We start from the raw sequence: 20,234 nt of genomic DNA on the forward strand, positions 1-20,234 counted from the left end.
CTTTCACACATTGGAATTTTCACATCTCCTGTGCATCCCTGGCTGCCCCATACAAACCCAGATGTGCTTCTTTGACCAACCAGTGTGACACAGGACACAATCCAGCACCCACCAAAAACACCTAAAAAAGCCCAGCCACTGTGCACACCACAGCAATCACAGATTCAATCTAAAACTCTCTGGAGTGTTCAAAACCCACGTGGATGTGGCACTTGGGACATGGTTTAGCAGTACTGGGTTAATGGTTGGATTCTGTGACCTTCAAGGTCTTTTCCAACCTAAATGATTCCATGGTTCCTATGACAGCAGCACTCTGAGGGCTGCAAAGAGACACAGCAGCAGGTTCTGCATCCCAGTCCAGCCTGCATCCCCTCACAGCCGCAGGATAAAAACCTAAACTCAAGATTTCAGCCACAGAAACAAACACAGAAGATCCCACATCCCTCAGCACCTCTCCACCATCCATACCAGACGTATCTGCTTCACTTTCTAGTGAGCAGTAACACCACAAACCTGCCACAAGCATTTCTTTGATACCAAAAGCAGCGTGGAGAGCTCTGCCTGTTCTGGGCTGAGGGAATAAAGCCAATTTCAAACTACTCAATTTCACATGAGTAGTGAAAAGCTTGACCAAGACGTTGCTATGATTTTTTGAACATTTTAAGGATTGTCTTGGGTTGCAGTACAGGATGTGGCCAGAAATGTGTATTCTGTTGGAGCCGGGTGGGGCAGTGACCCTGATCTCCTGACACATATTATCTGCTAATGGGCCATCTTTAAACCAGCTGGGCAATCATCTTTATCTTTTCCACAGCCCATCCTCCCTCCAGGAGATATCATCTGCTGCTGGCCCATTCAGTCCCACTGCATGACTGATAAAATTCCATCATCCCACTGGGAGATGCTCCAGCCAGGGGAGCAGCCAAGCCTTTCCTACCCAGATAAAAACTGAGATTTTGGACACCAAGGCACCTTCTTTCCACTGGATTCCAGAGGAAAACCAGACCTTTCCACATCATCCCTGCACCTTCAGAGGAAAACTGCACCGTCTCCAGGAGCACTGCTCCAGCTGAACCACATCTGCCACTGCAGGAGGATGCAGCCACCATTGAATGGGACTGTGCCAACACCCTGACTGACTGACGGGTGTCAGCTTGGATTCTGACTCTGGCAGTGGTTTTTTTTGGGGGGGTTTCTCTTTGTAATACTGCATTCCTATTTTAGTTTTCCTAGTAAAGAACTGTTATTCCTAATTTCCATGTGTTTGCCTGAGAGTCCCTTAATTTTAAAATTATAGTAATTTGGAGGGAGAGGATTTACATTCTCCATTTCAAAGAGAAATTTCTGCCTTTCTTGGCAGACACCTGTCCTTCAAACCAGGACAAGGATGAAGCCCCATCCTTGAAAACTGGATTGTCAGTGCCTCCAGAGTGTCCCAAAGTTACACTGGTTCCATGCACCAGACAATCCAAGAGGCACTGCCAGCCATACTCACTTGTGAGGAAAGCTGTCATCTGTCCTCATTGTCTGAGTGGTGTTTTTCACAGATTAATATACTTTCACAGTAGAATGAAAGATTATAAATTGCTAAAATTGATTTCACATCAGTGGTGAAGTCAGAGTGAGTAACACCTGAGGTGACCCAGTCTGCTCAGGGGAACATGAAACCACAGAGTATTGACAGTTTAATTGGCTCAGCAAGAGTTCATTTCCCTCAGATGAAATGCACCATTGGCCATTTTATCGCTAGATCTTATTGCTGCTTTAAAAGTGAAGCAGATGACAATCTAGCAAAATGTTTTCTTTACAGAGACAGCCCCTGCCTTTACTGCTGAGTGCTGGCTTCCTTTCCCCTTTCCTGCCCAGCAAATGCAAAGTAGCTCTTGTTTGCATTTTAAGCACTTTGCAGGATGAAAATGCCTCTATATATCCTTTCAGGACTAGTGATGGAAGATGCTGCTGTGCCCATTTCTGTACTGGAACTACAAAGGATAAAACACAAATATTCAGCAGCACCAAACACTTCTATAAATACCACATTCAAGGGTAACATGACATTTATATCACCTTACTGCAAGCTAAAGAGATGTCACAGGACTGCTTTATAGCACTGGGAGGCATTTAAAGAACGTTAGCACTTGAACTATCAAAAGATGATAACTTGGAGCTCGAAAGGTAATTACAGAGAACAGCCCACTTGTGGAAGCAGGAGACATGAAGGAACAGGGAGCCCTCTCTGCCTGGCTCACAGCTCACACTCTGACAGGGAATCCAGGCAGAGCATCGTGTTAGAGCACATGGGACAGAGGCAGTGTTGGCACAGAAACACAATCACAGGATGATGATATGCAGCAGCTTTTACTGAAGAGCTCTGGGAATCAGGGGTACAAACCCAAATCTGACTCCCACATGGATTCAAGATGGATGTGTCTTTATACCCTTTTCATTATATAACTATATATTAATTATTAAACCCATATTTTTCTATTGTATACATTGATCTTATCCAAGCATGTATTCTTGTAATTTTCATCAGGACCCCCAAACATCCTTCTTCATGATTCTTGTTATGATTAAACAATAATTATATTCAATTACCAAACAATAATTACATTTAACAATCATATTATTTATCATATGATGATTACACAGGTGCAGTTGCACATGATCTAATAAAGGCAAAGCTCAACATTTATTCCCAGGGCCTAGTTCCCTTTCCCAGGCCTACCAAATTTAACCTCTCTTTCCACCCCCTGAATCTATTGTATACAATTCCCATGATTTTAGAAGCATTTTAACCCTACACTATCAGCAGCAGCACCACACAGATGTGACAGAGCTGCAGGGAGTGGCACAGGTACCCCAGCAAGGCTCTGACCCCCCTGCAGACCCCCAGCCCAGACACCTCCCCATCCAAAGGGTCTGCATCCCCTATGGAGCTGCAGCATCAACTCCTGGAATTGCACACAGCCAGTTCCTCCCTCAGCCCTCAGAAGCAGGAAAGCACCCTGGCAGCAGAAGGCACAAGAATCCAGGAGTTCTTCACACACTTTGAACTGGGGACCCCTAAGCCCAGATACCAAGTGCTGTGCTTAAAAACTGCTGAAGCAGCACACAGGCAGTTACAAAAAGCCCCTTATTAACCTCCAAGCCTCATTTCACTGATGAGGGGAAGGACATCAGCAGTGTTTAATTGCAGGGCAGAAACAGAGAATGCAGGGAGGGATCTCAACACACACAGCTCCCCACTGCTGCACCCCTAAAGCCATGAAAGCCCCAAAAGCAAGGGCTGGGGGGGCAGGGATATCTCCTACTACACATTTCACTCCTCTGTGGACACACCAGAGGGTTGCTGCTAACTCTCTGCAAAGGGCATAGAACAGAATCTTCCTGCAGCAGTCAAGAGATGCCTGGAAATGCAGGTGGGAGCATGAGAGGCCATGGGTGTGGGGATGCACTGCAGAGCTCAAGGGGATGCAGGGAAACAGCAGCAGAAGCCAACAAGGTCCCTCCTGCAAGGAGACACATGCCAAGCTCTCCAACTACGAGCAAGGTGCACCAGGATTTTGGGAAATCGTGGGAAATGGGACTGAGAGGCTCCCCTGAGGAAAAACCCATCCAGCACCCCCAGAGCCCACTGAGCTGCATGCCAGTGCTGTGCCAGCAGAGAAATGAGAGGAAGAAACAAAAGCAAAACCAAACATCTTTGAAAATCTCCCTTCCTGGTATCGTGCACTGTCATGCAGTTCTTCCAAAGCCATGGTTTATGTGGCTCAGGAGGGCAGTTTCATGCCCTAACTCCTGCATGATGGATTTTACAATTTGTTAAAGAAACTCATCAATCCTCAGCAGTCATTTTTAATGCCCAGAGTCTCCACAAACTCCTGCATTTTGCTGATCCCCCAATTTCAAATCATTTGAAATTGCTGCTACTATTACAGCTCTGCTCCTAAAGCTAAGCATTATGGCACACTCCAGACTTCCAGCTTCGTGTGCTGGTGTAATAAACAGATTAACTGTGATTTATGAACAATAAGTTCTGGTTATTTGAAAGGAAACATTACCTCCCTAGACCAATTCTGACAACCAGAGATCTCTCATTATGCAGACATTATTTCCACCTACCCATAATCATTGGTTTAGAACATAATTTTCAACCTGGTAAATGTATCACCATAGTTTTCCACTACAAATTTTGTGCATCCAAAGCATCTGGCAGGAAGCCCCACCAAAGGCAGAACACCAGACTGAATTGACCCAGGGAGACAATCCCTATTTTAAATTCAAGTTATTAAAAAAAGAAAATATTAAAGCAACAACAAATTAAAAAGCTTTTGCAGAGAAGGGTCACAGTGGAGATAGGTGCATCACAGAAGGATGAGCAAGACTCCAGTTAGCAGAGGACTAATTAGGAAGAGGAATGATAAGATGATCTAGAGATCTGTTTCTTGACCTTATTTACTTGTAAAGTCTAATAAGAGTTTTAATATTCTCTTCCAATAAATGGATTCATTCTATGAGTCCACTCTAAAATGTCAGCTTAATATTTTACAAGCCCACAAGCAGGAGTTGACATTTTCACATGCACTTTTCACCTGCAGCTACTAAACTGACCACCCCACTCAGGACACTTTCAAGTCCTGCTAAGCATCATTTTATACATGAATTCAGTTAATTGAAATCACTTTCCTCCTGTTTAGAGAAGCTGTGTAACCCTGCACACTGGTTAGACAGGCAAGCCCATCCACACAGCACAGCTGAAACCCAAGGGTCACATCTCCCCACTGCAAGGCTGCTTCAAAACCTCCTGAGTCCCAGCACCTCTCCCCTCCACACTCAAATAGTTATTAACCTCCCAAGTTAGAAACTTCTCCCACTTGCCCCATATCACCTCCTCCCTCCCCACAAACACTAAAAAATCTGCAGAACAATGCAGTGCTGAAGTCCACCCGAGGCTCTTCCTACTGCCAGCACCTGAAAGACCTTCCTGAATTATCAAAACTTAATTGGCTTAAAGACACTGGAGTATTAAACTACTCCAAATGATAAGAGACAAGCTCTGCTGGGCAGTGCTGGTGTCAATGGACCCATCTTGGTGATTAACATGCAAAAGCTTCCACCACACAGCCCACCTCTTCTCACCTAATTGCTAAATGTATCTTGGATTTACCTGTGCAAGGAATAATTACTAAAGATAAAATCCTTTATATACTTAAACCTCTTTAGTAGAATAAAAGAAATCTCAGCTCCCTCACCTTGACTCTAAAGTAGTAACAGAAGCTTGTGAAAAATGAAAAGCCTTGAAGGATTTGGAATAAGAAACTTGGAGAGACAATCACTAATCTTTTATCTTCCAGACTTCAAGCAGAATCAAGTTCTTCAAAGAAAACCCAATAAAGCCCAGACATTTTCATCATAACAAAATAAATAATTCAGTCATACTTTAGAGGACTCCAACATTAGGATTGGCTATTTGATATATTTGTGGCTTAGGTGCCTCTAAACTGATTAAAGATAACCTGATAGAAGCTTGCAATGTCAGGGCTGCCTTCACTCCTGACAGATATGAATGGATAGTGTAAATAACTATAAATAACCAAAATGGCTGCATTTATGCCTAATGGGGGATTTACAGCCTTCAGAGCTGCCTGGTAGGACTAAGAGTTACAGCTCTGCCTTTATCCTACCACAGCTCACAGGGGAGATGAACTGACATCCTCCCCACAGCACCTGCTCTGCCAGAACCACCAAGGGCCCCTCCCAGAGGAGAAAAGGAATTCTTCTCCCATGAATGAGAAAATAAACATGTACAGGCAGGTTTGTTGGTGTTGGTTGTGGTCTTCCTAGAAAACACTGTGAAACACACACCCCACAAATCTCTGTAGCCCCTGCTAGTTTCCCCCAATCCAGCTTTTGCTATTTTCCAGCAGCCACCTGCAGCAGGGAAGATTCCTTTGAGGGAACAGAACAGGTCTTCATTTACCCCTCCAGCCTCAACTGCAGCATCCCAGAACATTTTCCAGTTTGGGATACTGCACTCCTAACCTTCCCACCATCCATTCCTGAATTTGTGGAATTTTCTATTTCCTATTTGGGAAGTGGGTGGGAGCAATCCTGCACCCACAGAAGCATTGGGGCAGCTCGACTGAGGGTCAGAAAAAGCCACATTTTGTATCTCACAATTTACAACACTGCTGGGGGATCACAGAGCAGAGCCACTGACACAATCCAGCTGCTCCCTGTTTGCACCACGTGGAAAATCCCAGGATGGGACTGGGACAGAGAAGAGGCTGCAGAGAGGCAGCACCAGACCCTGCTGTTCTGTTATTTGAGCAATCACTTAAAACCCTGAAAGCTGCTCTCCCCAGGAGCTCACAGTGCAGGAGCAGCCCCTGCTCTTGCTCCTCTCACTTGATGCAGGGGGCAGATTACCAGGAAATCTGACACAAAGGATGGGTGCAGATGCTCTCCTTCTGTCAGAGGTCCTTCTGTGCTTAATTGTGTCACCATCTTTCCACTTTTTAAAGTACCTTTTCCCTTGAACAGAGAGCTGGTAGGAATGTACCACAAAAGCTGCAAGTGAGCAGTTGTAAAGCTTTCATTTTCTGCTATCCACAGAGCAATGTGGCCAATATGCAGGGCAAGAAATTAAGTGACCATTCAAAAGCAAATTCCCAAGCTTGGGAAGCAAGAGGAATCAGATAAACATGCACAGAAGCCAACCCCAGGGAACAGAGTGCTTTAGTGAGAGGAAGGGGAAATAAAGAAGAATCACACTGGTATTTTCCTGCTCAAGTTTACCTTTCACAAAGTTGAGCTATTCAGATTTAATATTTAGAAAATCAGCAGAATCCATTGAGGGATGTTTTTGTTGTCATTGTTTCAGTAGGAAAATACTAGTTGGTGGCAGGGCCAGAAATTCCCCCACTGAACAAACCAAAGATCTAATTTCAGAAGAAAGAGAGGGGAGAAAACAAACCATAGGCAAGGTTCTCACTGTTCTCTCCAGCAGGTGAGTTGCACTAACTACTGGTTAGTTCGGATGAGAACATTTAGCAATACTAAATGTCAATACTAAATGACAAAAGACACATGAGCAGTTCTAAGGTGATGGGGTTCATCTTCAGAGCTGAGAACCCCAACCAGGAGGTGCCCACACAGGCAGGTACCAGCATGGATACACCAAGGGAAAGTGAGAAAATTACCTACAAAAAAAAAATCCTGGAGTAAGATTTAACTGCAGTCGAGGCAGCCACAATCCATTTTAACACTGTCAAATGCAGCAAGTTTCCAAAAGATTAAATCACTACTTAAATCATCTTCATAATTTTAAAAAATGCCTGCAAGATAAGACCAGGAGCTAATTGTAGCATTTAAATTTAGTGAAGATTTTTTTGGTTGGGATTTTTCCTTCTTAACTGCAATAAAGAAAAAGCCCAAGGGTCTAAAACTAATAATCTAATAAACTTTGCTAAGTGAACATTGTAACAGATAGGCCTGGATGAGATTTCTTGTAAATGCCACACAATTTCCCTTGATCTTTATCAGCAGAGATGCTGCTCTAGCTTCAGCAGGAAGAAATTAAATTTGGTGCAAAATAATAACATCTGGGTGAGATTCTGCCTGTCAGACTAGCAGTCCCTTTAGATGTCAGGGTAAAAATATTAAAATGAACTCTGAAGGATTTCACATTTGTGTTTTTATATGAGTGGCTGAGCTGTGTTTCCATACCAACACATTTCCCCTCTCTGGAGAGAGGTGCAATTATCCATCCTCTGCACTGGTCCCCAGACTGGGGGTCTAAAGCAAAACATGTTGGGAGCTCTCGTCCCTGCCAGAGCACATCTCAGAGCTGGCACTGCTGCCAGCTCCCAAAGGGAGATTCCATGGGGGATCTGCCCCAGGACCTGCAGGAGATGCTCAGGGGACATTGTGGTCACAGGCTGCTCTTCCCTGAGCACTCCAGCATCCCCCAAGAGCTGAGTGCCCTGCACAGCCCTGCCAGGGATATCCTGCACAATTCCTGTGGCTGGAACAGCCTCTGGCACTGCAGCCATCAAAACACTCGTCAGCAAGCAGCAAACAAAAGATCAACCTATTCTAAAAAGTGTTCTTCTACAAACTTTTAGACTAATTTTAAAGACAGCAAAAGTAAACAGTGTTCAAAGTCTAATGAATCATCTTTCCAACTCCAAAGCACTTTATACAAGATAATTAAAGTGAGCTCCTCAATGGTTCCAGCTAGAAATTTCTCCTCTGTAATGGGACTGCAAATGATTTTTAGTCACTTTAGAGCTTTTTTATAAGCAGAAGTGGTCAGAAACTGTTCAATTAAATGCTTTTCTTCCCCACTACCAAGAATGGCAATTCCACATCCCAGGGATTCTCAGAATAACTTCATCTTCAAAACCTCTGCACAGGTCTCTGGGCTGGGGTGGAAATAACAGTTTTTAAAAGGTTGGGGAAGGCAGGGGGAAATAATAAAATCAAAGCAAAGGATTCAACTCTCTGCAGAAGTGGCAGAAAGTTCAGAGCCAGAGCACCCAACTGCTGTGCACAGCCTGCAGTTCCACAGGGTGTCATTCCCAAACAAAATAAAAACTAATGTTGAGGTTCTGTTAAATGGGAAGGAGGGAGGCAGACACTGTATTTTACCCAGGTTATTCACCATTTCTGAAGTTGGTCCACATTTCCAGTGCCTAGGAAACCAATCTTTCATTAGTTTCACTCCATTCTGGTTATTAGAATTGGAACTTAATGGTAACTGCATTAAGAATTACTGGGGGAAAAAATGTGCTGTTATCTCCTCAGCAATTTATCTGATCTTAGATTGAGAAAAACAACATATTAGACTCCATCAGTCACTTGTGGCCCAGAACAGAGCTCTGCCTTGATCTCACAGGCTTCAGCAGGTCTTGGTCTTGCGATTAGTGAGGCATAAACAAAAATAAATCGATTATTCTGCAAAAATATCATAATGAAGGAAAAAATGCTTGGCTGCCCATGACTTCTTTTTTAAATACAGGCAAAAACACCATTAATACAGAATGATGGAACCTCAACAGGACAGCACTCAACAAATAAGCAATCATTTCACCGCACATTAACCATAAGGCCCTAAAGAAATTATTGCAGATTTAAGTGGGACAAACTAGCATGTAACCACACTAAAAATATTCAAAGTTCCATTTTGCAAATAAAAAACAAACAAAACCATCATTTTATCATTAGAAAGAGAGCTGCCCCAGACAGGTCACCAAGCACTCCAATACCCCATGGGGCACCAGGGATCACATTTGGGAACCAGCAGCCTCTGGCACCTTCCCCACAGAACAACCAACTTTGTTGCACAGTGGAAAACAACAACACAGCTGGGGCAGATCTTACCAAGCACTGCACTGAGGTGATGTCCTGGGTGGCAATACAAGATGTGGCCAGAAATGTGAATTCTATCACCATCTGTTCAAGCTGGGTGGGGCAGTGACCCTTATCTCTGTGGGAGATATCCTCTGCTAATGGGCCATCTTTAAACCAGCTGGGCAATCATCTTTATCTTTCCACAGCCCATCCTCCCTCCAGGAGATATCATCTGCTGCTGGCCCATTCAGTCCCACTGCATGACTGATAAAATTCCATCATCCCACTGGGAGATGCTCCAGCCAGGGGAGGAGCCAAGCCTTTCCTACCCAGATAAAAACTCAGATTTTGGACACCAAGGGACCTTCTTTCCACTGGATTCCAGAGGAAAGCCAGACCTTTCCACATCATCCCTGGAGCTTCAGAGGAAACTGCACCTTCTCCAGGAGCACTGCTCCAGCTGAACCACATCTGCCACTGCAGGAGGATGCAGCCACCATTGAATGGGACTGTGCCAACACCCTGGCTGACTGACGGGTGTCAGCTTGGATTCTGACTCTGGCAGTGGTTTTTTTTGGGGGGTTTCTCTTTGTAATACTGCATTTCTATTTTAGTTTTCCTAGTAAAGAACTGTTATTCCTAATTCCCATGTGTTTGCCTGAGAGCCCCTTAATTTCAAAATAATAATAATTTGAAGGGAGGGGGTTTACATTCTCCATTTCAAAGAGAAGCTTCTGCCTTTATTGGCAGACACCTGTCCTTCAAACCAGACAGCTGACAACCAGATCACCTCACTAAAACCTGTATTTTGGGACTGACAGAGTCAGACAAGACACACTTGCACAGAGATTTTAATTCTTAGAGAGATGGTTTATTTTTTATTTTTTTTAACTTGCACCTCAGGAAGTTCAGCCTGTAAATTCCCATTCATTCTTACAGCTGCAGGAATATTTAGGACAACCCCTGCAGCACAACCATGTAGCAAACCAGGTGTACTACTGCTCATAAACACACATACATAACACCCACAGACACATGAGAACAAGTGAACAGAAAGCTCCCAGCCTCTTCCAACTGCCCAGCACTGAGGAAGAGGAGCAGAAATGCAGGTGCCTGGAGCAGCCCCAGCACTGACCTTGGAAGGCAGCAGCGTTCTGGATGACCAGGAATTTCAGCTCCAGGCTGGCCGACTGCAGCAGCTGCTCCACGCTCAGCCGCGCGCTCGCCTGGTACTTCTCCTCCATCCTCCTGGAGCAGCACGTGGAGCCCTTGGGGATGCACACCTGCAGGTCAGTCCCTGCAGAGGCACAGGAAAAAGCAGACATTCACATCAGGAGGTAGAATGAGGAGAGGAAACCAATTCCAAGCATCAGTGTGGTTGCAATTACAAATTGATGGCCTTTCTGAATTTGTCCTGAGCAAGCAGCTTGGCCAAAGGAAAGGATGGATAAGGCAGAGCCCAGATTGCTGAGCAGTGGCCCCTGAGAGCTGGGCTTGTCTGCCAGCCCAGCTCACTCCATGCACTGATGTGCCAGTGCTGAGCAGAGCATCACCCTGCTGTGCCCTGGCTGCCCACAGCAGTGAGGAGGCACAGGAGGCAGAAAGGATAGAGTGGGAGGTGGAAAACTGAGACAGCATTTGAGGCTGTGGATTTAGGGTGAACAGAGCAATGTATGTGGTACACCAAGGAGTGACTTGTGATTGGCATAAAGACTTAAAAGTAATTTGGAATGTAACAGTGCTATTTGCAATCTCTACCCTTTTGTATCCCCAGCAACAACAGTAATGGCAGAAGGACACAACTATGATTTACTTGGCTTTTTAGCTGACTTTTGAATTGTACAACCAATGTGCCCATCCCATCCTGCCTCCAACAGGCAAAGCACAAGGCTCATCTTCACTCAGAGGGACAGATCTGATCCTCAGGGATGCTCTGAGCACTGCACAAGGCAAGAGCCTCTTCAGCAGCACCTTGACTCATCCACCAGGATGGGACAAAACCCAGGGGGACACCACTTACTCTGGCATCTCCAGCACTGTTCAGTGATGCTAAACTTCTTTTTTTGACAATCCCAAAGCACTTATTCACAGAGAAAGCAGACAACTTTAAGAAAAGAAAGCTAAAAATAAATAAAATCTGGGTAAGAAAATAGAAATCTTTCTAGGCTCAGACAAGAGAAGATGAAACACAAGAGCTGAAGTAGCAGCAAAAAAAAGGACTCATCTTCCATCAACTTTAAAGAGCAAACTGAGGCCCCAAACATGCCAGGAGAGCAATAAACTCTTATCAAAGCAAATAGCTCTCCTCATGCAAAACACATTTAATCTGATGCTGCTCTTAAAACCTCAAATAGCAAAAACCAGCTCCATTAAAAAAGGCTATCCATGGTCAAAGAACAGCCAGCACCCCACATTTCACTGTCTGCATGGTGCCCTAAGCAAAAGCAGTTCCCTGCTAGGCTCAGCTCTGCCAAGAACTGGGATTAGGAAGCAGTCCCCAGGCCAGTGACCAAAGCCCTGACAGACTGAAGGCTCCTCACCCCTCTCAGCCCTCATTCTGCCTTCCTGCTTGTTATAGAGGGTTTTTCCCCTCTATAAAAGCTACTTTGGTAATTTCTATCTTTGCTCTGGAAGGATTATGCATCCTTTCAGGTTCCTGTCTTCTCTCCTTCACAAGAGTCTTCTACCACATCCACCCTCTCCCTAATTACTACAAAGTGTCAAAAGCCACTTTTGCAAGTGTAGTCTAGAAGAACAGGATTAATATTAATGTCAGTTCAATCGTGTGCCTCCTGAAGAAGAGTCGTGCACAGTGCCAAGGGAAAACCAGCTGTCAGGGCTCAGGAGCAGTGACAGCAGAAATCCTCCCCCCTCCAGCCCTACCCCTCCCCTGGCACAGCATGGGAAAAGGAACATGAAACACTTCATCTACAGCACACATTGCATGTGGGCATGGGGGACAGGAGATTTAACCAGTGCAGACCCTGCTGCTGAAAAAAAAAAAAGCTCATTCAAAGGGGGAGAGAGGGGTCCACACTCCCATCCTGGCTCCATCATTCCCTGCTGCCTCAGTTTCCCCTTCTGCAAAGGGGGATGCCCAACACAAGTCCCTTCCTTGTGCCCTCTGACACACAGTCAGCCCCCCAGTGTCTAAAGCTGAACCTCAGTGATCCCTGAACTCAGCCACTCCAGAGGAGCACAGCGACAGGTATTTCGTGCATTGAAAAAATAAAAGGGACCATAAAACCACGTAACAGCAAGATACTGTGTTAATGAGAGAAGCAGTTATATAACAGCAAGTTAAAGAGGTTTTTTAAAGTCAAACCCAACTCAATTTACACCACAAAAAGGCTTAGCATGGTCTCTTTAACACTACAATATGTCCATAAATTTCTTTTTAATACAAAGCTTATTTCCTCCTACATTTATTATATTAGGACACATTTCAAATTATAAAATAAAAATCGTTCCATGATTAATGGAAATACCAATATAGAAAATCTGAGAGTTGGCAATTAAGAGGTCTCTGCAAGTTAAAGCCAAGGAGAGGAAGCAGCAAGGTCATCCACTCACATCCCATCCTTCTTTTTAGCAATTAAGCCAACTTCTCCCCTTAAATGGATCTTTATTTTTGTGCAGTAAAAAGACAGACACATGCTGTAGCAGAGCAATCACAGAGCAGGAGGAAAAAGCCTGGGAATTAACTCAGCTTAAAATGTTTTGCAGAGACAGCCAACAACCATGGTACACACTAAACACAAGAAGACAAGACAGGCAGGGCAGGCTCTTGGAAGGTACCAGGGACAAGATTTTGGCACAGTGCTGCTCCAGAGGGATGGGGAATGGGGGCCTGGCTCCCATCTGGCAGCTCTTTTCTGTGTGTGGCTTCCCCAGATGGCGAGCTGGCTCCAACACTCCCATCTCCAAGTTGCCCAGGGAGGTTTCAGTGCCACCAACCCACCCTGCTGACCCCAGCCAACACAGATGAAACAGAGACAAAGCTTTTGACCTGCAGCTGAGTTTGGGGTTTATTCATGCCTCCTCTGCACTCCAGCTGCAGCATCCCAGGAGCCCCAAGGGCTGAGCAAAGCCTGCAGGACACCAACGCCTGCAACGCTCAGCAAGCCCACGGACCAGACACCAGCTATACATGCATTAGGGTGCCACACGTTTCTGACTCCAAAAAACAGGCACGGGAAAAGGTCCTGTGAGTCATCAAATCCTACCTCTGCCTCCCAACCCACCCCCTCTCAGAATTTATCTAACACAAACACCTCCAGCCATACTCCAGCTCGTGAGATAGCAAAGCCCATTCCGCTGCCTAATGGCCCTGCACTGTTAAGACTGTTTTTATCTCTCAACCTACACAACCCCTTTTTCTTAAAGTTTCAAGTCATTACACCTTGTAATGCCAGTCTCAGCCCTTGCAAACAACCTTCTGCTTTTGCTATAAATCACTACAAACTCATTTTGGGAAAGGAAGCGTCCCTCAAATTAAATTGCATTTGGATGCTCACATACCAGTCTTTGCAGGATTAGTGAGATGATGAGATGCCAAGCACAGCAGCCTGACCCCCTGACACCCAGCTCCCACTGGCTGCAGCCCCTTCCATGGTGCAGGAACACCAGGCACCACCAGAGCTGTGCCATTTATGCCATCTTGGGGAACAGCAGTGTAAATGCTCCAGCAATTTCCCAGCTGACAAAAATAAACTCTGAAGCTGCAGTAATTTCAGCAGCACCCTGCCTCTTCCTCCTCCCGACAGGGGATTTTTACTGACGGCCGTAGCAGTGAATTTAAACCATTACACTTGACTTTGATGTACAATTATTCCTGCAGATAGGTGGTTAGTACAGCAGAAGTGAAAATAATTTCAGTGGATTAAATGTCAAAAATATAAACCCTCAAGATCATCTCTGGGGAGCTGTGGACTCCCTCACAAGGCTGAAGGATTTTCCTTTGATTTTGAGCATCCCAGGATAGCTCCAACCCTGTCATCAGATACAGGCAGACAAGCTGTGCACACAAGCCTTCCTACCCAGATCCAATGGCAGCTTAAATCAGATTAACATTCCCCCCAAATTTACCCCAGGCACTGCCAAAATAAGAACCTGTCCCTGCTTAATGCTACATTCCTGCAGCCTCCTCCCCATGTGGGGGGCTCTGCTACCCCCATGCAGTGGCACCTTCGCCTTCTGCAGTCTGGAAGTGCCAGAGGAGTTCCTCCCACCCTCCAAACTCACCAGTTTGGTAATATTACCCACAAGAAATATGCTGCTTTGGGTTCAGTTTTCCTCCTCCAATTGTTTTACAACCAGCATCACGCTTTAAATAGATAAAAGCAGTGACTCAACATTTAAATATAGTGGATTTTCCCCCAGCTTTTTCAATACTTTTTATTAAGAACCTTTTAAATTACGTGATTAGGGGGTTGTACATCTGTCGGCGCCTTTTAATGCTCAACATTTAGGGGGAGGAAAAGGAAATGCAACTGTTCAGAACCCAGAACACAGACTGAATGCTGATCTTTACAAATCTAATTAAAGAGATATAAATTATAAGCCAACCTCATTCAAAAGGTGATTTAAGTTGGAACAGTATGGGTACTTCATGGGATATTTATTACTCTTAATTATCCTTTATTTTCTATTCCATCTTGTGTTTCACAAGGCCATCTGACTCTGGATTCCTCCCCTGGTCTTACAATGTTGGCCAGATGATTCTCATGCAAATCTAACACCCTATAAAAAGACATCTTTTAAAAGAAGACATGACAGCAAAAAAAATAGGTTTTACAGAGTAGAAGTTTCCTCCTAACAAATGTACAAATGTACCAACACTGTCATCAATGGAGTTAACTTTGGGCACCCACTCCTCACACAGATTTGTTACAGTCACATGCACACCTCCCACAGCCATTCCAAAGACTGGGAAGAACACTGTTCAGGATGTTGTTAAAGTTAAACCCCTGGGGGGAAAAAAAATAAAATTAATGATCTCACTATAAAACCACTGCCTGGGGAGGTTACTAAATTTTAGGGTTCTGCTCCTGCTCTCTTAACTATCAAGAGAGCAACTTGCAGGCCTGAAATAATTAAGAACAGAAAACTCAATTATCTAGTAAACTAAGCTTTTAAACCACCATGCTAAGCTAAATGGGAAGGCTGCACAGGGAGGAGCATCATTAGTCCCACTCAGGAAAAACAGAATAAAGGAGCAAGGGTACAAAAGGAACCAGTTCATGAGCAAAGGCACATCGAGACCAGCAGGAAGAGTTGGGATTTTTAAGTTTTAAAATGTACACTGGCACACACCAGCTGCCAAAAAAAAAAAAAAAAAAAAAAAAAAAAGAGGGAAGAAAGCTTGACATGCTCAGCCAGACACTTGTAAAGCATTACACCTCAACTGCAAAAGGTTAATCTCCTATTTTCTTAGGGTGAATCCATATTCACTTCCATCAAAGAAAATGAACAAAGAGCTGGAAATGACACTTTGCTGTAGGAGAAGGAAAACAGACCTGCCAGCACATATTTCTGTCAAGATAAATATTCCTCAGTTTTCCATTGTCCCAGAGCAGAGAGATCCATCCCCTGTCCCCATCCTGCCAAGGCACCAGCTCACCCCTTCCCCTCTACCCACAGGCACCACTCATCACCACCAATACACAGAAACCCAAATGGCAAAGAGGAGAGAAAAACAGACCAGGAGACATGGAAATCCAAGCTGCTGTTTATAGATAGGAGAAATTATGCAAAGAAAAGACAAATGAAGGAAGAAAACCAGGACAGGCAACATAGAAAAAGAGCATTTAGTTATACTGAGCATGAAGCTACCCCAGCACAGAACCACAGGCTGGCTCAGGAGCTGGCATTCAGTCTCATCTTCATCAAAACCCAGCAAAGGCACTCTCCCATCACCCTGCCTTCACTCCTCCCCAGCACAGGGTCTCTGATCCAGCTCCAGAGGAGATGTTTCCATCAATTACATCCTCCCACCCCTCGGAGCAGCCACAGCTGACAGTAGTTAGGCTGTGCTGTTCCCCACCTCTAAGAGTGCTCCAGAGTGACACAAACCTGGTCCCCAGCCTGCAGGACCAGAGCAGACCAAGCCTCTCACTGCCTGCTGCACCCTGCAGCCAGAGTAACTCCCAGGCCATCAATACTGCTCATGAAACAGCATGACACTTCCCTCACATTTAACAGAATTGCCCTTTTTTTGGTTTGTTTTTTAATTAGAAGTGTGGTCTCTGTCTCCTTCAGAGCTCTCCTACAGAGCCTGCTGTGCCACTGTCCCTCCAGCCCACGCAGCACTGATGCAGCAGAACTGAGCTGTGGGACATTTCTCCTGGGCATGTTGCAATCACCAGCATTTCCACTACTTACTCCTTCAGCAACAACTGCTCATAATGCAAAATGAGGCTCCCAGAAACATTTGTTTTCTGTTTGTGTAAAAAAAAAAAATAAAAAAAAAAATTCCACATTTTAAATAAGTTGTTTAGCTTCAGTTTCTCCAGGGCAGTATGATCCACAGGGAAAGGTTCTCAGAATTGATTCCATGGTGATTTATGGCTGGGAACTCCAAAACTTTTTTTAATTGACAGATGTACAAAAGGAAGAAAAGCGATAAACAGATGCCTGGAAAATAGTCCTTGAGTGATGTTCCCCTATTACAGAGATTTATGCAGCAGCTATGAGGAGAAGCAAGTGCACTGAAGTGTAATTACCACACAGAGTCATGGAAGATGGGCCAGATCCAAGGTATAAGCAAGCAGTCATTGCTTTAATTATGATCAAGTTTATGTACTTAGGCAAATGTAAAATCCACTTTCGATTTGATATGTGGGAACTTTATCATCGTAACAAGCTGGAAGCATTCACTTGAAACACCAGCCCTGTTAGGAGATATTGATCCAGCTGCCCACAGGCTCTGCAGAGAGGCACAGGGCTCCTCACTCCTCCTGACTGTCAGGGATGCAGCTGGGGCTCACAGGGCAGTGAGAATGTAACTGAGGAACCCCAGCAAGCTGAACCCTGCTGGGAAGGGAAGATACCAGGGCAAAAACACCTGCTGCAATCACAGCCAGGCTAGAGGATGCTACTGATTTCTGGGCAAGGATCAATCACACTGCAGCAGGGCAGCCCCAGCAGCCCCTCCATACAATGGGAGTCATTCTCCAGGAACCTGCCCACCCCCCCAGCCCCTCCCTGGAGTGTGTAAAAACACACTCAGCAAAGCTACTTAGGAATGAAAGCAAGAATCTCACTGACTTTCAAAGAAACATCTTCCCTTCCTTCTGACAAACAGAATTTGTCGATTCAGTGGTGATAAGAGCAGCTCTTTCCCTTCCCTGCAACTCTTCATGCAAACACTTCACTGGAAAGTATTTCCAGTGCCACTTCCTTAGTGAACCAGGAGACCAAGCCCCTGTGGGACAGGGAGAGGAGAGATGCTGTTCCTGCAGCTAGTCTGAAAGGAGCATTAGGTGTCAAAACTTATATGGGAAGAGAACATAAGGACAGGTAGGGATAGGAAAGGTACACTCTCACCAGAACTTACATCTGAACTCTCCTCATATCTCTCACAGCTCTTGATAAGCTGAGGCATTGCTACAGTCCTACAGACCAAAAGACCTGGGATTTGCACCAGCAGCCACAGCACCTTGCAGCCCAGCTCTGGGCACCCCATTTCCCCCTCCCTCTGCCGTGTGCAGCCGATCACTGCTGAAGGAACTCCTGTGCTCCCGGCCTGTGCGACACCAAATGCAAGAAATGTAACTCAACACATCGTTATTAAAAGCAGCCACCGCTGGCGATGATCTCATTGCACCTCCCCTGCCTGTCACGTTTGCCTCTTATCTCTTCCTTTTCATACTTTGATCATAAGCTTTTCAGGGCAGGCGTTCTCCGCTGCGTGTTGAACCCGACACAACAGCACCGAGCTCCGTAACGCAGCCATCAAAACTGAGCCGGCTGTGTACACACACTCCAGCGCACAGCCACCCACCTGGAGCAGCCGGCATTCCCTAGCTCCCAAAAAGCTGCAAAAGAACCTTCAGAAGGCAAGAGATTGAAGTATTTCACATTTTTAAATAGAAGCTAGGCATATATACAAAAAGCAGCCTTGCAGGGCGTAGGTGGTGAGGTTTGGCGGCACCACCTGTAATGGGAACCGCAGAGCAGAGTAACACCTCTCCCAGCCCTGTCACAGAACCCCGCACAGCCCGGGGGATGCCGCGCTGCCCCTTCCAGCCCCATCCCCGGGAGCTGCGACTATCCCGGCTCGGGCTGGGATGAGGGTTTGGATGCTCAAGGAGCAGCCCCACAGAGCGGGGCTGTCACAGACCCCGGCTGGGATGAGGATTTGGATGCTCAAGGAGCAGCCCCACAGAGCGGGATTGTCACAGACCCTGGCTGGGATGAGGGTTTGGATGCTCTCGGACCAGCCCCACAGAGCGGAGCTGTCACAGACCCTGGTTGGGATGAGGGTTTGGATGCTCTCGGAGCAGCCCCACAGAGCGGGATTGCCTCGGACCCTGGCTGGGATGAGGGTTTGGATGCTCTCGGACCAGCCCCACAGAGCGGGATTGTCACAGACCCTGGTTGGGATGAGGGTTTGGATGCTCTCGGACCAGCTGCACAGAGCGGGGCTGTCACAGACCCTGGTTGGGATGAGGGTTTGGATGCTCTCGGAGCAGCCCCACAGAGCGGGGCTGTCTCGGACCCCGGCAAACCCCGCGCTGAGGAAAGCGGCTCTGGCGGATCCGGGACCGGCAGAGACGTGACGGGTGCGCGGAGCCTCCGCTCGCCGGCGGGGACACCGCGAGCTCCCGGGGACCCCGCACCGGACCCCGGCAGCGGCACCGGTCCCTCCGACAGCTCGAACTCAGCTCGGCCACGCGGGGAGAAAACCCCCCGAACAAACCGAGCGGAATAAAGACCCGCTCTCCAGCGGGTTCCCGTTACCGCGACGTAATCACAGGCTCCGAGTTATCCCCACAGCCGAGGCGCCGAGCCCGGCGGCCACCGGGACCGAGCAGCTCCCCGCGGGAGAGCTCCGCACCCGCACCCGGCTCCGCAGCGTCCCGCAGCGACCCCCGTCCGCCGCCCCGGCTCCAGGCGCTGCAGCCGCTTCGCCCCGCACCCGAACGGCACCGGGGAGACGATGACACCACGGGGAGAGCGGTCTCACCTGGCACGGGGCTCTCGGGCACCCACTTGGCTCCGGGCTGCAGCACCTGGAAGGCAGCACGGACCGGGCGGCAGTCGGCTTCCCCCGCCGGCTGCGCGGCCCCCGGGACACCGAGCAGCGCGGCCGCCAGCAGCGGCAGCAGCATTCCGCCGCTCCCCGACATCCTCCCGGGCCACCGGGGCGCTCCTCTAGGCGCTGCCAGCGGGCATACCCGCCGTGCCGAGCCGTACCGTGCCGGGACACACGGGCACCGGGAGCAGCGGAGCCGAGCTCGGCCCCGCGCCTCCCGGGGCGCCACTCCCGGCCCCGCGCGCCCCGCCCCGGCCCTGATTGGTGCCCGCCCCGCTCGAGCCACGCCCCGGCCCTGATTGGTGCCCGCCCCGCCCGAGCCACGCCCCGGTTCTGATTGGTGCCCGCCCCGCTCGAGCCACGCCCCGGCCCTGATTGGTGCCCGCCCCGCCCGAGCCACGCCCCGGTTCTGATTGGTGCCCGCCCCGCTCGGGCCACGCCCCGGTTCTGATTGGTGCCCGCCCTGCTCGAGCCACGCCCCGGTTCTGATTGGTGCCCGCCCCGCTCGGGCCACGCCCCGGTTCTGATTGGTGCCCGCCCCGCTCGGGCCACGCCCCGGTTCTGATTGGTGCCCGCCCCGCTCGGGCCACGCCCCGGCCCTGATTGGTGCCCGCCCCGC

The 20,234-nt window shown here is 47.4% G+C and overlaps 1 protein-coding gene across 1 annotated transcript in view; it reads right to left on the reverse strand.

Annotated features, from left to right (window-relative positions):
* Positions 1-19,862, reverse strand: part of GPC3 (glypican 3) — a 145,859-nt gene extending 125,997 nt beyond the window's left edge. The window contains exons 1-2 of the mRNA XM_056491238.1: positions 19,547-19,862; positions 10,493-10,654 (exon numbers count right to left, since the gene is read on the reverse strand). Coding sequence (XP_056347213.1) covers positions 10,493-10,654; positions 19,547-19,709 — 325 coding nt within the window. The 5' untranslated portion in view covers positions 19,710-19,862. The remainder of the gene's footprint in view (positions 1-10,492; positions 10,655-19,546) is intronic.
* Between the last annotated feature and the right edge of the window lie 372 nt (positions 19,863-20,234).

The sequence above is a fragment of the Oenanthe melanoleuca genome, chromosome 4A, assembly GCF_029582105.1.
Source record: "Oenanthe melanoleuca isolate GR-GAL-2019-014 chromosome 4A, OMel1.0, whole genome shotgun sequence".
NCBI classification, from domain to species: domain Eukaryota; kingdom Metazoa; phylum Chordata; class Aves; order Passeriformes; family Muscicapidae; genus Oenanthe; species Oenanthe melanoleuca.